This window comes from Peromyscus eremicus, unplaced genomic scaffold (genome assembly GCF_949786415.1).
Source record: "Peromyscus eremicus unplaced genomic scaffold, PerEre_H2_v1 PerEre#2#chr22_unloc_1, whole genome shotgun sequence".
In the NCBI taxonomy this organism is placed as follows: domain Eukaryota; kingdom Metazoa; phylum Chordata; class Mammalia; order Rodentia; family Cricetidae; genus Peromyscus; species Peromyscus eremicus.
This window is the reverse complement of record NW_026734286.1, coordinates 4,180,663-4,193,387: the sequence shown is the minus strand read 5'-3', so window position 1 is coordinate 4,193,387 and position 12,725 is coordinate 4,180,663. Positions and strand designations below refer to the sequence as shown.

General features: G+C 46.0%; 2 protein-coding genes and 1 long non-coding RNA gene across 6 annotated transcripts in view; 1 reads left to right on the top strand and 2 right to left on the bottom strand.

Moving 5' to 3' along the window:
* Akap8 (A-kinase anchoring protein 8) overlaps positions 1 to 3,271 on the bottom strand; it is a 20,455-nt gene extending 17,184 nt beyond the window's left edge. Inside the window, exons 1-2 of the mRNA XM_059251790.1 lie at positions 3,089 to 3,271; positions 651 to 689 (exon numbers count right to left, since the gene is read on the bottom strand). Of these exons, the coding sequence (XP_059107773.1) occupies positions 651 to 689; positions 3,089 to 3,107 (58 nt within the window). The 5' untranslated portion in view covers positions 3,108 to 3,271. The remainder of the gene's footprint in view (positions 1 to 650; positions 690 to 3,088) is intronic.
* On the top strand, positions 2,673 to 12,725 carry LOC131900534 (uncharacterized). The gene is made up of 3 exons (XR_009376249.1): positions 2,673 to 4,510; positions 8,793 to 8,846; positions 12,593 to 12,725. It is a non-coding gene; the product is annotated as an uncharacterized LOC131900534 (long non-coding RNA).
* The window catches only part of Akap8l (A-kinase anchoring protein 8 like), a 29,226-nt gene continuing 19,947 nt past the window's right edge, over positions 3,447 to 12,725 (bottom strand). For all 4 annotated transcript variants that reach the window (XM_059251791.1, XM_059251792.1, XM_059251793.1 and 1 more), the window contains 2 exons: positions 3,930 to 4,025; positions 3,447 to 3,817 (listed from right to left, as the gene is read on the bottom strand). In XM_059251791.1, coding sequence (XP_059107774.1) covers positions 3,521 to 3,817; positions 3,930 to 4,025 — 393 coding nt within the window. In that variant the 3' untranslated portion in view covers positions 3,447 to 3,520. The remainder of the gene's footprint in view (positions 3,818 to 3,929; positions 4,026 to 12,725) is intronic.

Here is a 12,725-nt window from a genome sequence, read left to right as displayed (position 1 = left end):
CAAAACTACACAGAGAAACCTTGTCTCGAAAAACAAAACAAAAATAATAGGTTATTTCTCAAACTGGTCACAGGAAAGGTACCACCAAAACAAAAAACTCTCCACGACATACCAAATACAAAAGGAACTGCACAATTTGTGCACACAGACTAATAGGGGTGATTGAGTGCTACTGGGGCCCAAACCCGGGGCCACTGCAATGTTAAGTATCTACTGAGTCCCTTCAGATTTTAAAAGAAAACTGAGTAGTGGGAGGGTGGTGGAGCAATACAAGCAGTATTCTATTACCAACCAGCCTCTGCCCGTTTGCAGTAAACCATTCTTCCTTTTTTAGGTTTTTTTTTTTTTTTTCCCTGAGACAGGGTTTCTCTGTGTAGTTTTGGTACCTGTCCTGGATCTCACTCTGTAGCCCAGGCTGGCCTCGAACTCACAGAGACCCGCCTGGCTCTGGCTCCTGAGTGCTGGGATTAAAGGCGTGCACCACCACCGCCCAGCTTCCTTTTTTAGAAAGAAGAAAAAAAAAAAAAAAAAGAAAGGAAGGAAGGTCAGGTGGGCAACTGTACCCGGTGAAGGCAGATGTTGGATTCTACTACAAAGGGGCATCCAGTGTGGGGGACCTATGAGTCAACCCACCAAGCAGGACCACTTACCCTGAGTGTTGGCAGGTCCAGCACTCCATGTTCCATAGCCTGTGAAAAGATTATGTGTCAAGATTCTATCCACCACCAAGAAAATGTTTCCCCTTTTAGAAGTAAGTGTCGCCTGGGCGGTGGTGGCGCACGCCTTTAATCCCAGCACTGGGAGGTAGAGGCAGGCGGATCTCTGTGAGTTCGGATCTCTGTGAGTTCGAGGCCAGCCTGGTCTACAGAGCGAGATCCAGGACAGGCACCAAAGCTACACAGAGAAGCCCTAAGAAACTGTCAACTTAGAACGAGGGAACGTAATGCATCGCCCTCACCCACCCCTGCAACTGCGGACCATCACACTTTAGCTGGCTGAGCTGAGGTAAAGCGGGAAAATGAGGGAACCACAACAGGGAGGACACAGGACCAGCTACGCAGCATTAAGCCATAGTGTCCACCCTACTGGTCCAGCCACCACATAAGTGGGAAAACGGCTCAGATTGCTGCCAGAAATGTCCCATTAACTGAGAAACAAACCGAAGGGTTTTCTTACTCCATGTCCCAGGCTTTCAAGCCTCAGCCTGACCCCCAGTGTTCCTCGCCTACCAAGTCACTCAACACCTGTCTGAACAGAAGGGGGATTACATTCTCTTTATCTGTGCTCCTGGAGCCTCGAATACAGCTTTCCGCAGCCCCTAGCTGTCAACAACCTAACTTTGGTAAAGTGAAGTGATATCCAGACTACCCCTCACCCACCATTAACGAAGTCCCTTCAATAGGTTGACTGAACAGGCACTCAGCAAGTACTGCCAAACCCAACTGCTACTTCAAGAGCAAAAGTTAGGGAACTCATCAACTGTCCTGAAGCTGTTTGTCTTCTCACCTCCGCAGGCTATGGCTTCCTGTCCCTGCCCTACCCTGTTAACCAAGCAGCCCTTTTAACAGTAAGTGATCCACCTCTGGGCACAAACCATGTCCCTCTGAGACACTAGTCATTAGTTATTCTTTTTTTTTTGGTTTGTTTTGTTTTTCGAGACAGGGTTTCTCTGTGTAGCTTTGCGCCTTTCCTGGGACTCACTTGGTAGCCCAGGCAGGCCTCGAACTCACAGAGATCTGCCTGCCTCTGCCTCCCGAGTGCTGGGTTTGAAGGCGTGCGCCACCACTGCCGCCGGGCTCGACACTAGTCTAACTGCCATCGAACAGTCCTTGAGAGAAAGAAACCAGGGAGGCTGCAAGTACTTTAAGTGAGGCTGTAAAGTTTTTGGCAGGTAGAAAGTGGGGGTCACCATGAAGTTCTCTAATCTAAGGAACATAAAGCAGGGTTGTGACAGATACCTGGTGGGAAGAGCCAAGAATGGAAGACCTAGCTAGGATCTGCAAGGTCAAGAGTGCTAGATTGTCCCTGAAGATACCCAAGCACATGGGCTCATCACACCTCAGGCCTCTGCCAAGGCCAGTTTCCAGGGATCTCAAGAACCTTCCTCTAGCGGCTGTAAGCCGCAAACAACTCCGTAAGCCCACTTCCAGCCCCACTCCATGTGTTCCAACTGTCTCCTACAGGTAAATTTCGGCCCAGAGTAAAGGCCTCCCAGGAGGTTCTCTAGAATCCTAGAGGTTAAAAGCAGACAGCTCGAGAAATGAAGTCTAGATGCAAAAAGATGCTGAAATTTAAATTAGGAAGGGCAACGTTCCCGCCGTCCCCTTGGTCCCTCCAGGCCACCGTAACGTTACAGTCCAGAGTTCTAGTCCCTCCGTAAACTGACACTTGGAGAAGGACAATTAATCTGTGGTCCTGGCTGGAGAACATCAGGTTTTGCACAAAACCACGCAGCATCTGTCCCTCAGTGTCCGGTTCTCGGAGGACTCCACCTCCCGAGGGCAGCACACCGCGCACACTGCAGAGACCCAGCCAGGCTGTCCCGAGGGGTCGCACCGCTGGGCTGACCGCGCGCAGCCCGGAAGGTTTCGGGAAAACAATCGCCGGACGTGCTCTCAACGACGGCCTGCCGTAGATGAATTCCCGAGACCCCGCCGGCTGCCGCCGCCGCCGCTGCCGCGGCCCCAGCGACCCCAGCCAGACCTCGACCCCGGCGCGCTTTAGCCCCGCCCCGGAGCCGCCATTTTGTGGCGTCTTCGGGAGAGAAGGCGGGACTGAGGCCGCCGGGTCAACGCGTCTGGGCCGCGACTAGCTCCTCTAAGTTTGCGTGGCGAAAACGGCCCAAGGCGTCTCCAGAAACCCGCCGCGGCACCGGCCTCCGCGCCTCATCCGCCCCCCAGAGTCCTACCGGCCAATCCACACGCAGCGCCCCGGGAACGATTGCGTGGAGGCCCAATAAGCGCGGCGCGCGCGCGTCCCTGCCGACACTCCGCAGGACCGGGCTGCGGCAAGTGCGTCCCGCCCGCCGGCTAGGCCCGCGTACCACCGCGCGGCAGTCCTCCGTGCGTGCATAATAGCCCGTACTAACCTCCGTAGCCTTGCTCCATGTCTTCGACGCGACCCGCCAGCAGACCCTGTTCTTAGCTTTCCTCAGAACGCATGCGTTCAACGTGCCGTCTGCTACTGAAAACGAAGGACGTACGTCTCTCCTCCTGGGCACTACCATTGGTTGGCCTCCAACTGAGCCCGCCCCCGCCGTCCCGCCTAGCCTTCCGGGTTGCTAGGCTATGGAGTTGGGTTTCAAGGGTAAGCTAGTGCGCAAGAGCCTCCAGGTTCGCGCACGCGTGAGCTGCTCTAGCGCGTCCATCCGCGCGCAAGCGCACTTAGTCTCCGGACACTTTGCAGAGCCCCGCCCTCACTAGTCAGGAACAACACAAATAAAGACCTGGGGTAGGAAAGCACTTTATTAAGCTGGGCTTCCAGCCTCGGCCACGCGAGCCCTGCCCGCTCTCGGAACGGGTTATGGAGCACCCCCACCGCCCTCCTCGTCGTCTTCCACGTCGAGACCCGGGATCCCTCGGATCTGGCACTGCAGCGCCCCGCCCAGCAGGGGTACTGCGCCCTCCTCCTCCTCTGGAGGCGGTGGAGGTGGCGGTGTTGCAGTCTCCGGGGCGGGCTCCAGGGGAACCGGGGGCTGTGCCGGCACGCCCTCTGCGAGCCCTGAAGCTTCGCCTGGTGCTCCCTCATCCAGAGCGCCACCCTCCACCTCGTCTTGCTCCTTCTCCTCCTCCGGGCTGTCGGTGAAAGGATTCTCACCCTGTAGAAATTGATGGAGACCTTAAAAGGAGGAAGGATTGACGGGGCAGTACTGGGACCATGCCCACGAAGAGATCAAGGGCTAGGACAGCGCCTTGGCCTTTTTGTCTCACCTTTAGATAGCGCTCCAGCTTCTTGCTAATGAGCTTGTTGTTGAGAATACTGCGGGCCACCATGAGAGAGGACTTCTTGGACTGCTCCATCATGAGCTATGGGTAGGGCAAACAGGGCTGGTGAGGCTGCTCTGGGAGTCCAGCAAACCCAGCTGAGGCTCAGATTTCACCAATAACTATACCTAATGTCCAGTCACTCTACAAGCATGGAAGTAACTAGGAATGTCCGATCTTGCTGAAATGCTCCATTTATCCACACCACATTTACTGTATGTGAAATCTGATTTGCTTACAAAGAAACTATAGTACAAGCTGTAACTCCAGCTACCCAAAGCCAAATGCAAGGCCTACCTGGACTTCAGAGTTCAAAGGCTACCTGGGCAACTTAGACTATGTCTCAGAAAACAAAAAGATGGCTGGAGGCTGGAGAGATGGCTCCGTGGTAAAAGCACTTGCTACTCTTTCAAAGACTCAGGTTCGATTTCCAGCACCCATACCGTGGGTAACAACTATCTCTAACTCCAGTTCCAGGGGATCTGATACCCCCTTCTGGCCACCACAGGCAACCAGGCACTTGCATGGTGAGCATACATATATGCAGACAAAACAAAAAAATAATTAAAAAAAAAGGGGGGGGGGAGCTGGAGGTAATAGTCAGTGATAGACTGCTTACTTAGTATTCCTGCAGCTTCAGGTTCAATTCCCAGATACGCACACACACATGCACACACACACACACAAACAGGTGTAATAAAACCTATTAAAAGTAAAATGTAAAAACCATAAAGGGGTAAAGGAGAACCAACTCCCAAAAGTTGTCCTTTGACTTAAAATACACACACCCCCTGCAAAGAGCAAATTGCCCTAGCACACAAGGAGGTTGGTTTTTTGTCTGTGGTTTTATTTATTTTTTGTTGTTTTTTGTTTGTTATTTTGAGACAGAGTTTCTCTGTGTAGCCCTGGCCATCCCAGAACTTGCTCTGTAGACCAGGCTGGCCTCAAATTCAGAGATCTACCTTCTTCTGCCTCTTGAGTGCTGGGACTAAAAAGGCATGCACCACCACGCCCAAGGAGGTTGTTTAGAGTCTATAAGCACACCTATAAGCCCAACACTCAGGAGGCATCGAGGAGAACCACTGCCAGTTCAAGGCCAGGCTGACCTACAGGTCAGTTCACCTTGGGCTACATAAGACTGCCTCAAAAATACTAAAACAAAACTGGAATACAGATGAAACTTTATTTAAATGTTGTGCATCACTGGACAGTGGTGGTGCCCGCCTTTAATCCCAGCATTTAGGAGGCAGAGGCAGGTGGATCTCAGTGAGTTTGAGGATAGCCTGGTCTACAAATTGAGTTCCAGGACAGCCAAGATTGTTACACAGTGAAGCCCTGTCTCGAACCCCCCCCCCCCAAAAAAAAAAAAGTGCATCCTTTTAACTTGTAGGATCTGGACATAAAGAAACATATAACGGTAAGGTTGAAGAGAGACACTTCTCTACTGATGTATCAGCTAGTTACAGACTTTGGAAAGCTGTTTGAGAGAATACACCAGAAGCACAAATTTGCCTGAGTAATTCCTATCCTTGAGTTTAAGAACTAGAAATATGAGCTGGGCGGCGGTGGCACACGCCTTTAATCTCAGCACTTGGGAGGCAAAACCAGGCGGATCTCTGTGAGTTTGAGGCCAGCCTGGGGCTACAGAGTGAGTTCCAGGAAAGGCTGCAAAGCTACACAGAGAAACCCTGTCTCAAAAACAAACAAACAAACAAAAAACTAGAAATATGTATATTTACTAGTTGTAGGAGAACTGGAAAGCATTTATGTTCTTTAGTGGAGAAGTAGGCAAACCATTCAATCTAAAAGAATACCCTGCATCTCCTCCTATCAGGCCCTGCTGGCACAGTGTGAAGTCTGGACCTTTTGTTTTGTTGAGACAAGGTCTTTTTGTGGCAGTTTAGCATGTTTTGGGGGGCTTGTTTGGTTGCTTTGGGATTATTTTTTGTTTGAGGCATTTTGTAGGCCAAGCTCATCTGAGCTCACTATGTAGTCCATGCTGGTCTCTCAAACTTGTGGCAATTCTTCTGCCTCAACCTCCCAAGTGTTGGGATTATAGGAACAATTGAATATGCCTGGTTTATAAATTGGCTCCTGAGTGCTGGAATTGCAGATTTGCACTATCACATCTGAGTCACTGTATCTGGAAGACTTTACATCAACATGCTGGGTCATTTCTTCAGAGGTAGGAGTACAAACATTAAATTTTTTTTTTTTTTTTTTTTTTAAAGATTTATTTATTTATTATGTATACAGTATTCTGCCTGCACATATGTCTGCAGGCCAGAAGAGGGCACCAGATCTCATTACAGATGGTTGTGAGCCACCATGTGGTTGCTGGGAATTGAACTCAGGACCTCAGGACCTCTAGAAGAACAGTCAGTGCTCTTAACCTCTGAGCCATTTCTCCAGCCCCAAACATTAAATTTTTAAATTTAAATTATTAAACAAAAGAAAGAATGAAGGGGAGTTGGTTTTCTCTTTCCATCATGTAAGTACCAGGGCTTAAATGCAGGCTGCCAGGCTTGGCAACAAGTGCCTTTACCTACTAGCCATCTCATCTGTGTTCTGAGGTTTTTTTTTTTTTTTTTTTTTTTTTATACATTTTATCTATTAACAGACTGAGTAACAGGTTAAGGTCATACAATCAGAATACTACTGTAGTTCCACAATAATTCTCACTAGCCAATACATTGTCCTGTCCTGCCCCCCTCTATGTCTAGAAGCTGAAACACAGCTGTTTCCAGGTTTTGTTCATAATGACCAAACATGAGAAATACTTAAAAAGTACTGTACAACTTATATACTTTCAGGTTGGTGCTTTTAATTCTAACCAAATAAGTATCCCAAGGGCTGGGTGGTGGTGGCACATGCCTTCAGGAGGCAGAGCCAGGTGGATCTCTGTGAGTTCGAGGCCAGCCTGGTCTACAGAGTGAGATCCAGGACAGGCACCAAAACAACACAGAGAAACCCTGTCTTGAAAAAAACCAAAACCAACCCCCCCCCAAAAAAAAAATCCCAAGTGATAGTGCCTGATTGATTATCTAGTGCCTCCTCCAGCCTCTAGTCCAATAGTGACTCACACTTAACTGCAGTAGCCTTAAAACAACCCACTGTACAGCACTCAGGAAGAAAACAGCCTGAATGCATGTGTACCAGCTACTGCAGAAGCAGAGGCAGAAAGATCAGGCTACACAGACCCCTTTTACCTGCCTCTTCTCAGCATTGGTTGTTAAATTTTTGCTGTCAGATAAAAAGAATGTTCCCTCTTCTGGTACCTTGGTACCAGCAACCCTGAGTGCTCTGATGTGCACACTGAAATAACCGTCCAGAGTTTCTATAAGGTCAACTCCCCTTAGCTTCTAGATTGCTTGGCCTGCTCGGGAAGATTTATTTGAACAGTCCAAGTAAACACATGATCTGATTTTCTCTCTGATCTCCTGATTTTTTATTTTTCACATTTAAAATCTCTAGAATTCAGTACATGGTACAAAGCAGGGGTGCAGCTTTCTTTTCCACAAGTTTATAAAATACATTAGTATTTTCCTACTAAACTGAAATACAGGTCTATAATCCTACTTTTGTTTGTTTGTTTTGGCTTTTTTTGGTTTGTTTTTTTGTTTCTCTGTGTAGCCCTGGCTGTTCTGGAACTTGCTCTGTAGACCAGGCTGATCTCGAACTCAGAGATCCACCTGCCTTTACCTCCGAGTGCTGGGATTAAAGGTACGTACAACCATGGCCCAGAAATCCTTTTTTTTTCTTTAATATAAATTTAAAATCCAGAGCTAAGGATGTAATTTGGTGAAGCAATGGCATAGAATGTGTAAGACCCTGGACTTGATCTCAGCACACAATCTCACACACACACAGACATACCCTCATACCTCCATAAGGGCTCTAGAGAACAAGTTTTCTTCTTAGTCATTTGGCGGCTAGACATAAGCCAACCTTAGGTTTTTATTCCACCTTTACTTATCCTTGACAAATTATTCGTTATTCAACTATAAGGTTCTTTCCCAGATCCAGAGAGAGGTTAGAATAACACCAGATTGGCTTTCTGAAACTCAGAGAAATTCATCAGACCCCTCTGGTCCTACTTGCATGTAAATAACATTGAGTTAAGCAAATGCTGAGTTCTGAGACACACAGGGCTCTTGTCAGACTCTGTCTAGTTTTTACCACTGGCCAACATCAGCTTTTTTTTTTTTTCCGAGACAGGGTTTCTCTGTGTAGCTTTGCGCCTTTCCTGAAACTCGATTTGTAGACCAGGCTAGCTCGAACTCACAGAGATCCGCCTGGCTCTGCCTCCGGAGTGCTGGGATTAAAGGCGTGCACCACCACTGCCGCCGGCCAACGTCAGCTTTTTAAATATTAAATTGTATTGGCTTTGCAGTAAGTTTTAGTCTGCTTAGCAAGTTCCTGAACTCACAACTGTCCTTTGTCCAGTATTTTGGCCACTGTTAATCATGCCATTTTTTTTTAAAATCCCATCTTCTTACCCCTTACCATGTTCTACTAACTTTAAGATCACTTTGCTATAATCATTTGGCTTCTCTAAGAATGTTACCACAGGGCTGGTAAGATGGCTTCAGTGAGTGAAGGTACAGCCTGCCAAGTCTAGGGACTTGAGTTCTATCTCTGGGATGAACAGGATAGAGGGAGAAAACCTAACTCCCAAGAAAGTTGTCCTCAGATTTCCACATGTGTGTAGAATTAGTACACATGCATGCCACCATACACAAATAAACAAAAGAATAACTGTACTTTTAAAAGAGATTACTGTTACATTGTGTACACTTTCCCTTCCAGTATTTTATTTCAAGAATGTTGCTAGATTCTTACTGAGTCACCCTTGCAGTCCAGGTAAGAGATGTGCATGCGGCACCCCCACCCCTCCAGACCATCAAGACAGGATTTCTCTGTGTACCTGGCTGTCCTGGTACTTCTTTTGTTTATAAACCAGGCTGGCCTGGAACTCAGAGATCCACTTGCCTCTGCCTCCTGAGTGCTGGGATTAAAGGCGTGCGCCACCACTGCCCAGTGGCTAATTGTAATTTACTATGTGTTTAACTTTATACCTTCCCATCTTTAATAGCAAACTAATTATAGTTTCATCTTGGTATTATTTGATATGATTTTTGGAATTAAAGTTAAAAAGCCTTCATAGGTGGGTGTAGTAGGCAAGTGCTTGTAATCCCAGCACTTGGAAGTAGAGGCAAGGACACTGAGACTTGAAGGCCAGCCTAGGCTACACAGTGAGAGCCAATCTCAAACACAACAAAACACACACACACACACACACACACACACACACACAAACAAGTAAGCAGTGGCTGGGGAGATGGCTCGCATGAGGACCTGAGTTCAATCCTAAGACACTATCTAAGAAAGGGGATGTGGTGGCATGTGTTTGTACTCCTAGCATAGGGAAGTGCAGACAAGCTGGTCCCTGGAGCTTGCTAGCCATCTCACTTAAGACTACTTGGTGGGTTCCAGGCCAGTTAGGAGACTGACAAAAGCAAAAAGAAAGGAAAGAAGGCAGGCAGCAGGAAGGGGTTCATGGTGACTAAGGAATGACATCCTGCAGTTATCTTGTAGCCTCCAAAGCACATGGAATATATGTGCCAGCATGTATTGTTCATGCCTACACAACCCTCCCTAACACACACACACACACACACACACACACACACACACACAGAGTAACAAACAGAAAGCCTAAAATTTTACTTAAAGCTGACAGACTTCTAGCACAGAAGCCTGAGGGCTCTGTGGATTCCAAGCTCTAATGAAAGTGATGAAAACTTAAAAACAAAACCTACCATTTGAAGTCTCTGGAAATGTTCTAAAGGACAAACAGTAGATGAAGAAATGCTTAATAAAGAAAATACTTTGACCAGTGACAGCAATAATTACATTTCTCTTTCTGCCTCTGCTACCTGTTACTGAGGCTCAGTTCTAGATGCAGAGATAATAGGGTAGTTGCCATACAACAGCCAAGGCTTGCTTAGGGCACAGCACGATAAGAATCTAAGGGCCATATATCCTTGGCTTGTTCATAAGGGAAAGGCCCAGGCTGAGAAAGAAGCTAAGAGAGAGGATCAGCCAGTTTATGTCCTTCATCTCTCTCTAAAAGTTAAGGAGTAGCACAGAGAGAAGTGCTTCTCTGTCTTCATCCTTCAAGCCTTGGCTCGAATTCTGCTGTGGGAGAGCCCCCCCACTTAGAGCAGTGAACTCTCAGTATCTCCCAAAGGGAATGGACTTCATCACCAAGAATGAAGTTCAAGATGAAGGGCTCTCTCAAGCCAATGGAGAATGTGGAGAAAGAAGTCTAGAAGACAGAGTGATATAAATCAACTTGAGGTCCTACATGACCTTAGTTTAGTGCATTTTTAGACAATAACACCCTAAGCATAAACAATAAAAGGAGAAACAGAGACAGTGGATTTTATCAAAATTAGACTTTTGGCTGGCCGTGACAGTGCATGCCTGTAATCCAAGTAATCAGGTGGCTGGAGCAGGAAGGTTTTCAGTTCTAGGCCATTTAGGGGCAGCCAAGCAAATTCCAGGCCAGCCTGACCTACACTGTAAGATCATGCCTCAAAATAAAACAGCTGAGGATGTCACTCAGTGGTAAAATACTTGTCTATATGTACAAAGTTGTAGGTTTGCTCAATTCCAGCATGGCAAAACAGACAAGTAAGCAAGCAAACCAACAAACAAAAACCATTTGTGAGGGGCTAGAGAGATGACTCGAGTGTTAAGGGTTAATTGGTTTTTCAGAGGACCCGAGTGTGTTCCTAGTATTCACATTTAGGTAGTTTACAACCACCTGTAGTTCTAGCTCCAGGAAATCTGATGCTCTCTTCTGGCTTCCACAGACACCTGCACTCACATGTGCATATGCATGCGCGCGCGCACACACACACACACACACACACACATTTAAAAATAACATTTAAATAATTTAAAACAACAATAAACATTAACAAATCCTTTTGTCAAGTAAAAGACATATTAAGAAGGTGAAAAAAATAGCCGGGCATGGTGGTACATGCCTTTAATCCAGGCACTTGGGAGAAAGAGGCAGATGGATCTCTCTGAGGCCAGCCTAGTCTACATGGTGAATTCCAGGACAGCCAGAGCTATATAGTGATACCCTATCTGGAAAAAATAAAGTGGAAAAACCCACAAAATGGGAAAAGTATTTGCAAATCCTATCATATAAGAGATATGTGTCTCAAATATACCAAGAATTATAGGACTGGGGATATAGCTTAGTTAGTAGAGTGCTAGCTTAGCATGAACAAGGTCCTAAATTCAATCCTCAGCAATGCAAATAAAAAAAACATCTAAAAGCAACACAAAACCCGAATAACTGAAAAGAACACAATTTTTAAATGATCCAGGAGTCTGAATAGACTTTTACCTAAGAATAGCACTTTTTACTCACTAGGATGGCTAGACCAAGTGTTAGGTAGTAAACATGGTTGAAAAGGCTGGGGATGTAGCTCAGCTGGCAGACTGCTTGCCTAGCGTGCATAAAGCCATAGTTCCATTTCCAACACTATGTAAACTTGGCATGGGGACACATGGCTATAATTCCAGACAGGAGGAGTAGGAGTTCAGCTACCTAGAGAGGTGAGTCTGGGCTATTGAGATCTGTCTCAAACTAATAACACTCGTGAGACTATAGAGAAGCTTGAACACTCCCATGATGCCTGTGAGTATATAAAATGGTGCAGCAACTTTGGAAAACAATTTCATAGCTGCTTAAAGCAATTAAGAATTACACTTTAATGCATTCTATTCCTAGGTATATAGCCAAGAAAAATAAAAAACATGTCCACACATTAACCTGTAAACAAATGTTCCCAAGAGCATTATTCATTATAGCTAAAAGGTGGAAACCCAAATGCCTAAGAACAATGGTTCTCAACCTGTGGGTCATGACCCCTTGGGGAATACTGAATGACCCTTTCGCAGAGGTCACATATCAAATATTTACATTATAAGTCTTAACAATAGCAAAATTACATTATAATTCATAACAATACCAAAATTATTATGACGTAGCAACTAAAATAATTTTATGGTTGGGGGTCACCACAACAAGAGAAACTGTATTAAAGGGTTACAGCATTAGGAAGGTTGAGAACCACTGCCTAAGATGAGTGGATTTAGAAAAACAAAACAAAACAAAACAAAAAACCCAGTATATTTAAACAATGAATACATTAATTCATACAAAGAATGAAGTTGGTACATGCTACAATGTAGAGATCCCTGAAAATGCCATGCTCACAGAGAAAGAAGCAATTACAGACCATGCATTATATAAGTATCTACAGACAATGTTAGAAATAGGCAAATACACAGGAAACTGGAAATTCCCTAGGACCAGAGCTGGATGAAACTTTGGGGGGGGGGGGTGACAGCTAACATATTCTATAGTCAGCTGTGGTGTGGTTGCAGAACTCTGTGGTCTGTGGGATCAACTCAAAACCACTGAATTCTAATTTCAAAAAAAAAAAAAGTTGTGTCTATATAGGATGTGTATGTAGTGTGTGTATCTGTCTTTATCACTCTTCACCGTTTTTTTTATTCAGGATCCCTCACTGAACCTGAGGCTCATCAATTTATCTAGACTGGCTGATCAAAGAGCTTTAGGAATCTACCTGTCTCTGTGTCCCTGGGACCTGAGATGATTATAAGAAGCCAAGACTGGCTGTTTCCACGGTC